At 46.0% G+C, this 14,498-nt stretch overlaps 1 protein-coding gene across 3 annotated transcripts in view; it reads left to right on the top strand.

Moving 5' to 3' along the window:
- The window catches only part of PHF19 (PHD finger protein 19), a 38,869-nt gene extending 24,719 nt beyond the window's left edge, over window positions 1-14,150 (top strand). For 2 of the 3 annotated variants that reach the window (XM_080990931.1, XM_080990932.1), the window contains 6 exons: window positions 1,812-1,879; window positions 2,261-2,431; window positions 5,206-5,290; window positions 6,828-6,913; window positions 7,505-7,603; window positions 8,452-14,150. In XM_080990931.1, coding sequence (XP_080847057.1) covers window positions 1,812-1,879; window positions 2,261-2,431; window positions 5,206-5,290; window positions 6,828-6,913; window positions 7,505-7,603; window positions 8,452-8,800 — 858 coding nt within the window. In that variant the 3' untranslated portion in view covers window positions 8,801-14,150. The remainder of the gene's footprint in view (window positions 1-1,811; window positions 1,880-2,260; window positions 2,432-5,205; window positions 5,291-6,827; window positions 6,914-7,504; window positions 7,604-8,451) is intronic. The other variant, XM_080990933.1, reaches the window with a different exon arrangement.
- The last annotated feature ends 348 nt before the right edge of the window (window positions 14,151-14,498 follow it).

The following is a 14,498-nucleotide window of genomic DNA, read 5'->3' as shown; positions in this document are numbered from 1 at the left end:
GCCCCTTTCAGCTTCCAATGTAGAGACATTTTCAAGCCCAGTCCCTGACATTTCCAAGTAAGATTGAGGAAGACTTCTGTCTGAAACCCTGGAGGCCTGATGGCACTCAGTATCATACTGAGCTAGATGGGTCAATGGTCTGACTCTTCATAAGGCAGCTTCCCATAGCCATGAGGTGGAGCCATGAGGGGGCTTGTGCAAAGCCTTGCGTGCCCTCCCCTTAGCAATATTAAACTTTTATTTATTTTTTAAATTAAAATAGTAAGGCTTCAAATGAGCTAATAAAATATCACAACCAGGCTGGCTTATTCTTTGGGCTTCAGTAGGACTTAGGCTGCACCAGCGCTTTTTTCCTAGGAAAAAAAGTTCCAGTACTCACCAGCAAGCTGGGGGAGGGGTGTGGGGTGATGCCAAGGCTGGGCTGTAAGGGCAGATTAGCTGCTTGATGCTCCCTTGCCCTCCTGCCCAACTACCAGGGTGCTGCCACCCAAGTGAAGGGACCTCCCCTGCCTGGCTTTGGGTAGGAGGCAGTAGAGTTCCAGGATCTTGTCACAGCATCATGCCTCCTTCCCTAAGCTGGGCAAATGCTTCCCGGGCTTGGAGAAGGAGTTGTGATGCTCTGACAGGGTCCGAGAGCCCTCCTGCCTCCTTACACCCCCCAAAAGCGATGGTAAAGGTAAAGGTAAAGGTAAAGGGACCTCTGACCATTAGGTCCATTTGTGGCCGACTCTGGGGTTGCGGCGCTCATCTCGCTTTACTGGCCGAGGGAGCCGGCGTACAGCTTCCGGGTCATGTGGCCAGCATGACTAAGCCGCTTCTGGCGAAGCAGAGCAGCGCACGGAAACACCGTTAACCTTCCTGCCGGAGTGGTACCTATTTATCTACTTGCACTTTGATGTGCTTTCAAACTGCTAGGTTGGCAGGAGCAGGGACCGAGCAACGGGAGCTCCCCCCTGTCACAGGGATTCGAACCGCCGACCTTCTGATCGGCAAGTCCTAGGCTCTGTGGTTTAACCCACAGTGTCACCCGCGTCCCAAAGGTGGTGGTACTGCATGCCATTGCCCCCCCCCCCAAAGATCACTGGTTCTAACCATGTTTACTCAGAAGACTTCCCAGATATGTAGGGTTAGGATTGCATCCTTAGTCACGATCAACTTTAACTGGGTTGGGGCCTAAAACTCTTGGATTTTTACTTTCATTCAGATTTTGTGGGCTGCCAGGTCCCCTCAGCCCCACTGCCCAACATGGCCAATGATCAAAGATGATGGGGACCCACAGAGCCCCTCATCCCTGACAGCTTTCTGGTGCTGGCCCTGGTCCTAAGAATTCCCTCCCGAGGAACATAGAGAGCTGCCTTCTTCTGCTTCAAACTAATGGTCCATCTAGCTCACCGCTGTATACACTGACTGGGAACAATTCTCTGGGGTTTCAGACGCGGAGAGGCCAGGGATTGAACTTCCAACCTTCTGCATTCAAGGAAGCTGCTCTTCCACCAGCGTGCATTTGGCCCCTTTAAATGGGCCTTTTCTTTGTTCCAGTCTGCTTCTAATTGATGATGCAGGTCCCTGTTTTTAAACTAGCAGCTGCTTTTTTGTTTTATAAATTACTCCGAACTGTCTGAAATGTTTTATGTAGGCTGCTGGTCTGGAACAGGTTGTTTGTACTTTGCTGTCTGAGTTTTAATACTTGTGTTTTTATGTTTTAAATGTTATGATGCAGTTTGAGGAAGGCTGCTTTGAGAGGGCTTCTGACTCTTTAAAACATCATTTAAAAAGAAATTGAAAATAACTAAGTAAGTTCTTCCTCTCAGCTGAAGAACACCCCCGTGGCAGAGAGAGCCGAACACCTCCTTAACGCACTAAACAGCTACAAAAGCAGGTAAGAGTAATAAAAGGGCTGCTTCTCCACATCACTTTTATTGTGTTCCTTGAAATCAACATCTTTTGGAAAGCCATTCCTGATGTCAGTTTCCGTTTGGTTGACCTGGAAGCCAGAGTTTGGAATGGGAAAAGGTGAGGTAGCCATCGCACGGAACCTGACAAAAGTCTCGGAAAACCATTTTCCAAAATGCTGCCGAATCTGCAAGCGAAAAGCTTTTAATTAAAAGCACACTAGACATTACAAGTGCTAAAAACATTTTTTGCCAATCTGCAACCAGGCAGGGTGACTTTTAGAATTGCATTTTCTGGGGGGGTGGGGGGGTGGAATCACTACCAATTGAAAAATCAATACCAAACTTTACTGTCTGCTGCCTTTCAGATTTCTGAGTGGGAAGGAAATCAAGAAGAAGAAGTGCATTTTCCGACTGCGGGTCCGGGTCCCCCCAAGCCCACCAGACAAACTCTTGCCAGGGAAGGTCCCAGGGCCGGCCGATGCTAAACCTCCTGAGCCGAAGGAAACAGAGAACCCCAAGGATACAGAGAACTGCAGGTCTGCGCTTGAGCAGGGTGATGCTTGTGATCAGAACTGTTTCTTATACATTTTTGTATCTCACCCTTCCTTCAGGGAGCCTTCTGAAAGACTCCTTGAGGTAGGCTAGGCTGAGAGATGACCAGTGGCCCAGGGTCACCCAGTGAGTTTTGTGGCCCAAGGAGGATTTGCATCCACCTTGTCTAAGTCTAGTACTCTTAACCACTACACCACAGGTAAAGGTAAAGGTACCCCTGCCCGTACGGGCCAGTCTTGACAGACTCTAGGGTTGTGCGCCCATCTCACTCAAGAGGCCGGGGGCCAGCGCTGTCCGGAGACACTTCCGGGTCACGTGGCCAGCATGACAAAGCCGCATCTGGCGAGCCAGCGCAGCACACGGAAACGCTGTTTACCTTCCCGCCAGTAAGCGGTCCCTATTTATCTACTTGCACTTAAGGGTGCTTTCGAACTGCTAGGTTGGCAGGCGCTGGGACCGAGCGACGGGAGCGCACCCCGCCGCGGGGATTCGAACCGCCGACCTTTCGATCGGCAAGCCCTAGGCGCTGAGGCTTTTACCCACAGCGCCACCCGCGTCCCTACTACATCATACTTCCAGGCAACAGAATGAGTAAGCCAGCCAGCCATCCCTCCCTCTCCCCCGCCTCCAAAAATCTAGCAGGATGTTTTGTTCTATGTAAAAATATTTATATACTGCTGTTCATTAAAAGCTTTCAACAATTGCACAGAAAACCATACAGTAAAAACATTTAACAGGTTCACTGCTGGCTAGCGGGACCAGAAAATTTGTGGACCATTTTGTAACTGTGAAGCCAAGCGGTGGATAACCACTTTGCAGGGACCAATGTATGAGGTGACTAGGACTGGGTAATATCTGGTTTACAGCTAAATATGGCAATATATCACAATGTTAGAAATAAGGTGAGGAAGCATCAGCAGAGATACATCACTTAGCCCTACCAGAGGAGAGATGGGGGGTTTCTTTAAATGGGTCAGCTGAGGCACAGGAAGCCTTTTTGTGCCTCAGCTGAGTGAGCCCCCTTGTCGCTCTTGCTCACATGAGCCGGGGGTTGGGCCTTCTTTAAAATGGGAGAGCATAATTGGGGGGGGGGGAGAGAGAGAGAGACAGAAAAGTGCGCATCCCACCCTCTGCAAAAGAGGAGAAGCAAAGTGTATGGACACGAGGGAAGGAGAGAAGGGAAGGAGGGAAGGAGGAAGGGAACTTGGGAAAGAAGAGGCTTAAACAACAGGGCAAGGTTTATTTCATTGTTTTTTGAATTCAGAATAACCCCATGGGGAAAAAGAGGCTTCCAGCACCTGCCAGCCTGCTTGCAAGAGAATCTCATGGCATTGTAGCCAGAGGAAAGTTCCTGGTCTGTGCCTGTGTTGTGGTTTGCTGCCATCTGCAGGATCTAACTGGAAGAGCAACAGACAAAAGCGTTCTCTGGCTTTGAGCAGTTTATATTATAGTCAGGGCAAATATTCTGAACCAGTGATTACGATGTGGATTTCAAACCAGTCCTCACTTATCTATCACCATATTGCCCAGGCCTACAGGTGCCCCTTTCCCTGTGTTTACTCTAGGATCATGAATGTCAGAGAAAGGCCATAGCTTAGTGGTAGAGCACCTGCTTTGCATGCAGAAGGTCCCAGGTTCAATCCCTGCCATCTCCAGGTTGGGCTGGGAGATATAATAATAATAATAATAAAATAAATAAATAAATAATTTTTATTTATATCCCGCCCTCCCCAGCCAGAGCTGGGCTCAGGGCGGCTAACACTAGTAAAATGAATAAAAACACAAAAGGAAAAAAACCCCAATTTAAAATACAGGTTAAAATGCAATTTTTAATTCAGCCTCATTTTAAAAGTAGCCCATAAATCAAAACCATAAGGGGAGGGAAACATAAGGGTCAGACTGAGTCCAAACCAAAGGCCAGGTGGAACAGCTCTGTCTTGCAGGCCCTGTGGAAAGATGTCAAGTCCTGCAGGGCCCTAGTCTCTTGTGACAGAGACTCCATGTCTGAAACCCTGGAGAGCCACTGCCAGTCAGTGTCGATCAGAGATCAGCGACTGGTGCTGCTCCCAAGTATTGTTGGACTTTGACTCCCCTCAGCGCTACCCAGCATGACTAATGGACAAGGATGATGGGAGTTGGAGTCCCACAACATCTGGAGAGCCGACCTTGGTGCTTCCTCTGTCACTATGAATAGCTATTACCCTCTGGTTCCAAACTTAGAATCCCTTTATGTGTATTCAGTCATCAGCATCATTACTGATGTCTTTTTAATCTTACTAATTATATTTCTTACCTGCCTTTTGCCATAAGGTCCCAGGGTGGGCTACAGCAATTTAAAAAACACAATAGTATTTTTGCTATTGCAAATTACAGTCACAACAGTAGGGTGCATCCTATATATATGTTGAAGGCCATTCGGCATATGATGGAAACTATGTAATGAAGGTTTCAGCTGCACCTCTGTGGGGAGGGAATTCCACAACTCAGGGGCTGTTGCAAAGAAGGCCCTCTCTGAACTTCTGCGGGTGGTGGAAGTACTAAAAAGGTCCTCTGCCTGTTGATCAGAGCAGCTGCAAGGATCTGTAGGGAAGGAGGTTATTTGGATATGCAGAGAAGGAATGGTGCAAATCTTGCCATTTTGCCCAGCTATTATGGAGGTGAAAAATGAGAATGCAACCAGCATAGGAAAGGAAAACCAAAAACTTTACATCAAAAGTATACTAAATCTGTCAATTCTTCCAATATTGTTTTTCCACAGTTCGACACCGCACAATGTACAGATGAAGAAGAAGAAGAAGAAGGGGAAAAAGGCAAAGTTCCTCTTGGATGATGCGATTCCCAGTGTTAGTTTCTTTATTTTTATTTTTTGAAGAAAAGAAACTGCCCCTCACTCAGCTCCCCATGTGGTTCTTTGTAGATTTCCTGATTTACTCAAACCAGAGTGGTTGATTAATGGTTTTCTTCTTAGCAGCAGCTGATGTTCTTGGGCTGTTCACGGTGCCAGTTAGACACGCCCTTTTCCAAAGCACCTCGCTGCATTTCCACGCCAATCTTGCCCTGCTTCCATAGTCAGTCAGCATCCTATGACCATTGAGCATGCTCAGTCCTCATTATACTTCAGCATTCCGCATAAAAACAAGTGGAACCTGCAGTAAAATGTTGCAGTGTGGAGTGCTTCTGTTCAGTGTTCCAGTTACTCTGTTCAATTTCTTTTCTTATTTGGTGTTCCATTCCCCTTGCCTTCCAGCACTCAGGCATCATTCCATACCTACTCAGCATGCTTTCTCACTGTTTATGGGTTCCTCTTAAGATTCCCTCTTACCCAATATTTTTCATACTTCTTCAAATATTTCAGGTTCCCCTGAGCTTGCTGTTATCTCCCTCTTGTGCTGTTTTGGGCATGTAAAGATCAGTGCTCAGAGAATGAGCTTGCTATTATTAGCATACAGGACAGCGCCACCACTTTGCCTGGCACAGTGCAGAATGGTGACAAGTCATCTCCCTGCCTCGAGGAGCTTACAGTCTAAAATTTGACACTGGAGATGACAGAGGGAGGGGGCGGAAGCAGGATAGCAAGCAAGGGTGAACGGGAAGAACATGTGTTTGGTTTGATTGCACGTATGTGAGATGTGTTTCAGAATGGGATGGGGGATTGTGTGCTTGCACCAATGGCTTCACAAGGGGGGGGGCTGAGGAACAATTTTAGGGGAGGCAGAGGCTTCAGAGCAGCAGTTGGCTTGCTTCTGTTTCAGGCTATTTAAACCTGCTGTTAAGGCACAAAGGGTGGAGGAATCTAGCCGAGAGAGAGAAAGAGAGAGAGCTGACCTTTGGCCATGCTATACTGCTTGAGCACTGGTCAGGAACCTTTGGCTTGTGGGCCTAATCAGGCCCACCAGCTCTCTCCCCCACCCCCATTTGACCCAGCAGGCCATTCCAGCTCAGCTCTGTGCACCTGATACTGCAAGCAGTGTCAGGTGTGAGGGCAAATAAAGCCATGGCTGGGTCAAAAGGGGGTGGGTTGCAAGCACCCACAAAGTTCCATGCATGGTGCTTTGCATGCTTTGCAACCAATCAGATGGTTAGTGTTTGCAAAGCTCTGGAAGGGCTGACTGTCAGCTGTTTGGTGGCAATTGCAAAACACCATGCCTTTGATCATGTATACACACAAAAAGGCACACCTGATGTCACTAAGACATCTGGATTGGCAAGTGGGCAGCCCCATCCATCTGTTAAAATTAGCCCATGAGGAGTGAGAGATATAAGCGTCCTGTCTGTCATTGAAATCAGACTCCCCACCTCTCTGCTTGATAATATCTGTATATATTTGTAATGGAGGTTTCTGTTTTGTCATCGTTCTGTTCTTCACATTCTGACTCTCAGACTGATTTTGCCTCTGCTTGGAGCACAAACCATCACCTGGCGAGCATCTTTGACTTCAATGTGGACGAAATGCAGAGCTCGAAAAGGTAACAGTTGTCTGCTACAGGACCAGGCGAGGCTTGGAGCAAGGCTAATGGAAGGCGGGGGGAGGCATAGCCCAGGGGAAGACCACATGCTTTGCTTTTATTTACTTTTTAAACTTATATTCTAGCCTTCCTCCCAAAGGAGCCTAGGGCAGAAAATAGATCCACAATTTAAAAGCAATTCCCACCCCCCAAAAAAGTTAAAACGTGCATAAAACAATTGCAGTTCAAAATACCCCAGAAGCATTTATGATTAAAAACGTTGTTCCTGGGTACCCAAGAAGAGTATGATTGATGCCTGTGTATGCCACCAAATGCCTAGATAAGCATGAATGTTTTCAAATTCCTTCTGGAAGTTGATAATGATGGAAACAGGTGCATATCTTGCAGGAAGGTTTTCCACAAATGGGGGGGAGGGAGAGAGAGAGTTCCATTCCCAGGTAAAAACTTGGCAAAGCAAGGTTTACAGACACTTGTTCAGAAGCACTCTTTTATATGATGATGACATACGCTGTGTGACAGAGCCTTTGCTTAAGCTGTTGCTCAGTGCAGTTTGACTGTTTCCCTGCTCACGCTTTCATGCTTTTTCCCCAGCGGAAGCTCGAGCCATAATTTCTTTTCTGATGTGGATACGGCGACGGATGCTGCCAGTACTTCAGGTTCAGCCGCAACCAGCCTGTCCTATGAAACAAGGTGGGAGGCCAGGGGCTATCTTCTGTTTTCGTTTTTGCATTCAGTGTGGGCTGTCTGCTATTTACTTTAAAGATGGCGCTTGACACCTGCTGTTTTTATAAGCACGTCTATCTGCCCATCAAAATGCAACATGTATATGTACTTACTTAAGAGTTACGCACTTACTTAAGTGGGACTGGTAATTTGGAATGGTTTTTAATTGATTCATTTAACATGCAAATGGGAATCCTGTGGCCCTCCAGATACTTATATGTATTTATTTGTAGAAGTATTTCTAGACCACTATTCTTGAAAACATATCGGAGCAGTTAACAACAGCCATACATAAAACCATGCAATAAAGACCATATAACAGTTTTTAAATGGGGGATCAGCTAATTATTATGGAAAGATGTGTTCTAAATTTGGAGGGGTGATGGGAGCTGTAGTCCATCTGGCGGCCCACAGAGTCCCCATCTCTGTTCCAAACCATCTGTCAGCTAAACAACCACAGCCGTAACTTAACAATATTATTCCCCTTCCTCCCCTCCCCCTCCCCTTTTTATGAAGATTACCCGCTCTGGGATCCCACAGCTAATTCTCCCCTGGTCTCCTCACTGGACCAAATAGGACTAATTTAGCCAGCTAGCCCTGGTGATCATCTAATGTTTATTGGATGGATTTTTGAATTCTAAATTTATTGTTATTCACGTTTTATACTGTATTTTATGCTGTTTTTTTGTTGCATCAATTAAGTGTTTTAAATTTGTTGTTAGCCGCCCTGAGCCCGGTTTTCTGAACCGGGAAGGGTGGGGTATATATAAAAAAATATTATTATTATTTTAATAATATTATTACATATTACCTAGAAGGACCCTGGGCAGCCGGAAGCGTAAGATGACATGCAGAAGCTACACAACTATTGAGACGAAGCAGAAATGTGCGGAGGGCCCCCAGAAGGTCACACCTGGCTGCTCCTCAGAAGAAAGTGAGGCAACCGGGGGCCCAGATCGCCCAGAGAACCCCACCCAGGGTCATGCTTTCGGGAGCCTGGGTGAAGGCAACTCATCGTCCTACCTCAGATCATCAATCAACAACTATTTCGGCGCTGCTGGCAGGATGGTGTGTGGGGAGAAGTACAAAGTGTTAGCCCGTAGGGTGAACCTAGATGGTAAAGTTGAGTACCTGATAGAATGGGAGGGCACTACCCCCTACTGAGTGTCTGGGGTGGTTTGCCCTTGAGAAAAGAAAGAGTTTGGGGGAAATAAACTCAGAGGAGTCGTGCGATCAGATGTAAGCTACGTTATGCTTATTTTGGGCACTCTGGGGTGGGGTTTGGGTAATTCTTTGATGAGGTGCCTTCAAGTAGGCTTCGTTGAAAGAACGATTTTTGTAAGCTACAGATCAAATGGAATCATGTTGCTTTGTAACACTGCTTCTCTACAAGGGTGAGAGAAGGAGTGAATGGGTACAAACAATGTATTTTATTTGTCAAAAGAAGGACAATACCTGCCATTTCCAGAAGGACTCTTCTCTTTCAGACGTGGTGACAGGCAGAGAGGGAAACTGATGCTGCCATTTTGGGATGGGACAAAACTGTCCCGGTTGCTTAACCAAGCAGGGGTGGGTCCTTGTTCTTGGCAGGGAGGATGAAGTGACAGAAAGATTTAAGAATGGGGGTGGGGGAAAGATCCACCCACAGAAGCCAAGTTTGATAAGTGGGCAGTCTCTCCCACTGGTGACCTGTTTCTTGCCAATGCAATGATCAGCTGATTGTTGGGGAATTGCATAACTCTGGGTGATACTTTGCAAGCCCTGGCCAATTAGCATCAGTGCCCACAGAGCACAGCGCATTGTAAATACAGCTGATTGGCAGTGCCTGCAAAAAAAGCTTTTAGCCCAGCCATGCTTTTAACTGCCCTGCATCTGATGTCGGTTCAGGTTAGCTGGGTGCCAGCCAAAGCTGCTTTTAGGCTCCAGTGTCCCTTGAACCCACTTATCTATGCTATGCATTTGAAACTGGTTCAAAACCAGTTTTGACAGCCATAACTCTCCTCTGCCCAACTTTGCGGGTGGTAGTTCTGAGAGGCAGTGAGGGAATATTCGTTGAAGGTTCGTAGTCCCATACAGGACTTCTGTTCCCAGAATGCCTTAGTTGAGAGTTAAATTGGTTTAAACTTGTAGAGTTGAGGTGACATTCAATAAGAGATTCGCTTAAAGCTTATCTAACCCCTTGGCTGTGCTGAGGGGACTAACTGGGATATATGGGAGAACAGGGTATAGTTGGTCAGTGATGACAGAGAATCACAGAGGTGGCCATCTATTCCAACCCCCTGCAATGCAGGAATCTCGGCCTGTGAGGGCTGTTGTGTTGTGAACAGGGCTGGATTTGAGGCCCTAAGCTACTGAAGGTAATGGGGCCCTTTATATGTCCAGCTGTCCTTTGTCAACAACCAATTGTCGCTGTTTTTTGTGTTGAATATATGCTATATTGTAATTTATGGACCTAATAGGTATCTAAAGCCATTTGCCACTGTTGCTGTATGTAAGTTTTATTTTATTTTATTTTACTTTATTTTATTTTTTGGAAGTGTACATCATTTTTTTCCCCTTTAATTTTTTTTTTGGGGGGGGGCCAAGAGAGTGGGGCCCTAAGCTATAGCTTATAGTAAATCCGGCACTGGTTGTGAATGTGCTTGGTTGCTGTGAATATAACTGGCTGACCCTGCATTTTTTGGAAGACCAGGTTCCGCGTGTTCTGTGAGAAAATGGCACAAGTAAGGCCTGGTCTGCATATCCAGGAGAATGAGGTGGTAGAACTTTAATGTGGTAGGATGGACTGTAAGATAAAAAAAGGTAAAGGACCCCTGGGCAGTTAAGTCCTGTCAAAGATGACTATGGGGTGCAGTGCTCATCTTGTTTTCAGGCCAAGGGAGCCAGTGTTTGTCCACAGACAGCTTTCCAGGTCATGTGGCTGTACCAATACAGACTGCAAGACAGGGGGATGAACACGTTTGAATGCTTCTCCATATGGAACAATTCCATCCAAGCAGAAAGTTAGAATATCAGGGAGCCTTAGCCAGCTAGTTTTCTACTTATGGGAAGATATATAGAGGGAAATATAGATATAGAACATATGGGATTATTTTTTATGGAATTCACTCTATGCCTGCAGTGGTCCAGTTAATTCTTCTGCCTTGCAACTGGACCACTCTGATTCTATTGTGTGTGTACAAGCAAGGCCTGAGATTATAGCTCTGATACGTATGTGCAATATGACAAGTCTTTGAGGAGGAGCTGGGTGGCCAGGGAAAGAGGAGGCAGGGAGGAAGAGGCAATAATAATAGACAGGTAGAATCAACTGGGGGAAAACTTTCCATTCCGAGCATCCTACAAAGATTCAGGTGGAAGCAGGAGGAGAATTGGGGGTGAATGTGGTGCAACCCAACCTCTCTTGTATGTCTGAAGCTATATGTGTGAAAGTTGATGGTATTTGCTTATATAGTCATCCGTGAAGGTAAAGCAGTATTAGCTAGGGCTGAGCCAAAAGTCACCCCCCCCCCCCATCTCAAATCTGACACCTTGTCTGTAGGCTGAAAAGTTGGGACTCTTATCTGATTTTTGTGGTGGGGACTGTAAAGTTTGCCAGGCAACTGTGTTCCTTGTTGCTGCAAGGAGCCATTTTTCAAACCAATAGTTCCTGAGTGTGGGAAGAAGAAGCCTGATTTGGCTTCAGATGTCATTTTTCAACCAAATCTCATTGCTTTACATGGTGTTGTGATGAAGTCCAATCAGAGCGATGGCAGAGGGCATTGCTGCCTTTGCTCTGATTTGGCTTCAGGTGTCATAATTCAGCCAAACCTCATTAGCTTGCATAGGGTTATTATGGAGCCAAATCCCAATGAGGCAGGAAGGATCAAATTTATTACTTTACTATTTGCTTGCTCTGCAGGCGGGATGGTCTGCAGGATTTAACTTCGTTCCGCAGGGTCTGTAAGACAGCTATTCCGCCTGGCTTTCAATTTGAACCTAGCCTGATCTTTTATTCCCCTTCCTTCCCTCCCCTTCCCCTTTTTATGAAGATTACCTGCTCTGGGATCCCACAGCTAATTCTCCCCGGTCTCCTCGCTGGCCCAAATAGGACTAATTTAGCCAGCTAGCCCTGGTGATCATCTAATGTTTATTGGATGGATTTCCCCCCTAAATTGATTTTTGAATCCTGAATTTATTGTTATTCACATTATATACTGTATTTTATGCTGTTTATTGTTGCATCAATTGAGTGTTTTAAATTTGTTGTTAGCCGTCCTGAGCCCAGTTTTCTGAACTGGGAAGGGCGGGGTATAAATAAAAATTTATTATTAGTATTATCAACTGCCAGCCTGTGGGTTGGATCTGGTCCCTGAAGCAATTTTTATCTGCTCCTTGGCAGTCCTATCCAGTTTTAATCAAATAGTACACTAAAAGCATGTCCACACTTCTGCTCCGATTTGGCTTCGTGTTGACAGCACATAAGCTAGTGAGGTTTGGCTGAGCAATGGTGTCTGAAGCCAAATCTGAGAGTAGGCAAAGCTTCCTCCATTTGATCTGATTCAGCTTCATGAAGACACCATGTAGCCAAATGAGATTTGGCTGAGCGACAGCATCTAAAACCACATGAGAGCAATGCAGTCCTAGGCAAGTCTACTTGGTGGTAAGACCCACTGGGAGGTAGTGAATTAAGTTTAATTCAGAGTAAACCCATTGAAATTAATGAGCATGACTAAGGGAGCAATTGTGTGTATGGGAAGGTGGTGTAAAGTAAGCCAGATCCAAACTCTGGGAGCGAGGCTACCACTATTTGAGCCAGTCTAAGCCAAAGCACAGGGGATAGGAAGCTTTAAAACAGAGTTTGAGTTTTGCCAGCTTACCAGTTTGCCAGGTCATGTGACCAAGCTGTCAAATCCTCCCTGCTGGCACTGCCCCCCCCTCGCAGAATGACCCCTTTTCAGGTCTCATGCTGGCTTAAGATCCACCATGCACATTTCAGCTGGGGTGAGGGACTTATGAAGCTGGTGTATCTCTGGCTGAGCTGGGGCTGGGGGCTTATGCCAGCATATCCCAGCCGAGCCAGAGATCAGCCACATTGTAGTCTGATGGATCTCGGTGGATATAGGGTTAGGGTTCTGCCCTAAACTAGGACCATTAACTTCAGTAGGTTTACTCTGAGGAAAACTTACTTTTGGAGCTTCCTCCAAAAGAAGCATGTTTAGAACTACAGCCTTGATATTAAAATATTTTATTTTCAGTGTTGTCTGGCATCCACTGCCCACAGTGGAGCTCATTGTGCTATTAACTGTGAACCACTAGGCGGTGCTAATGTTGTTATGGAGCCAAATCACTGATGACCGTCCAGTTTGTGTGTCTAAACACACGTCTGGCTTCTGCACCAATGTCTGTGGCTTTAATAATTCAAGTGCAGGTGTGACAGAATGATCTCTGTCAGGGATTTTAAAACAAAGCAGGGGAGAAGCACCACCATTTTGGAGTTAGCTGAGCTCCCTTCAGTTTCCAACAAGGGTTCTCCATCCCACAAGGCTCTCTCGGGAGAACACCTCTAAATTCAAAAAGAGGCCAAATTCATGTTGATACCAGTTTAAACGGCCATGACTTTCCCCAAAGATTTCTAGGAGCTGTGGTTTGTTAAGGGGGCTTAGAGTGATTAGGAGACACCTATTCCTTTCCCAGAGCCACAGTTCTCAGAGTGTTCAACAATTAACCCCCCAGGGAACTCTGGGAATTGTAGCTCTGGGAGGGGGAGGGGAATTGCCACTGACACCTGAGGTTCAGTATGCACACCATCCAATATACTCTTGACTACGGGGAAGATTTGAAAAGGGGACATTTCCTCAAAATGAGGGAGACCAAAAAAAAGAGACTCGCTTCTGTCTCCTAGCATTCTCCTTGACAATGAAAGGCACAGCCAGTGCTATTTTTGTAGAAAAAGAGGTGCTGGAATTCACCATGAACGGCGCCCTCATTCTCTTAGAATGGCAATGGCACCCACCTGAGAGGTGCCAAAACTGAGTTCTGGCAAGCTCTACCTGAAAAAAGTACTGGGCACAGCATTGTGGATGACACATTGAAATGACCAAGCACTGACTTTTTGTTTTTTTTTGTTTTTTTGTTTATTGTTTTGAAGTTAAGAATCTGTTATCATTACCAGTAATTTGCAGAGAGATCTCAATGTGGTTGCATTTGCACGTTTCTCATTGCACGACTTAAATCTAGGCCCCACAACAGAGCAGACTAATCTGCCATAGTGAGAGGAGGGGGGGAAAGCGGGGCTCTAAAAATATCATTCCCCCCTCCCGAGGGATTTTCTCTCTCTTTTTACATTAGCTTGGATTGATGTTCTTAATGCTTCTGTGCACCTTCTTATTAAAACCAGAGAGAGAAAAGATTCAGTCCTTTCAACTTGCTGCTCTTTAATGACTGACCTTTTGTTTTGTTATATTCAAGTTGTAATTAATATGACAGATGTACAATTATTATTAAAAATAAAGTGGTTTGTTTTTTTTCAACTTCACCACGGCATTCGTGTTTCTTGGGATGGAGACGGTTCTGTTGCACAAAGCAAAGTGAGGCGTTTGGCAGAGGTGATAGATTTGGGGGTGGGGATATTCACAGGGGGGAAGACCAGAACGGAGGTGGGAGATCCTGGGTTGAGTGGGGAGGAAGGAACAATGCAAAGGCATAAACAAAGGGAAAATGTAGGCCAGGGTGGGGTGGGGAAAGTGGCAAATGTGGCCTTCCACGTCTCTCTCTCTCTCTCTGACCCTTGGGATTCTTCTCAGACCCATAGCTGTCAACTCCCCCCCCCCCCTTTTAAGGGAAATTCCCTTATTCCGAATAGGATTCCTCACAAGAAAAGGGA

This window comes from Podarcis pityusensis (genome assembly GCF_964106645.2).
Source record: "Podarcis pityusensis genome assembly, chromosome: Z".
NCBI classification, from domain to species: domain Eukaryota; kingdom Metazoa; phylum Chordata; class Lepidosauria; order Squamata; family Lacertidae; genus Podarcis; species Podarcis pityusensis.
This window is presented reverse-complemented; position numbering and strand designations above follow the sequence as displayed.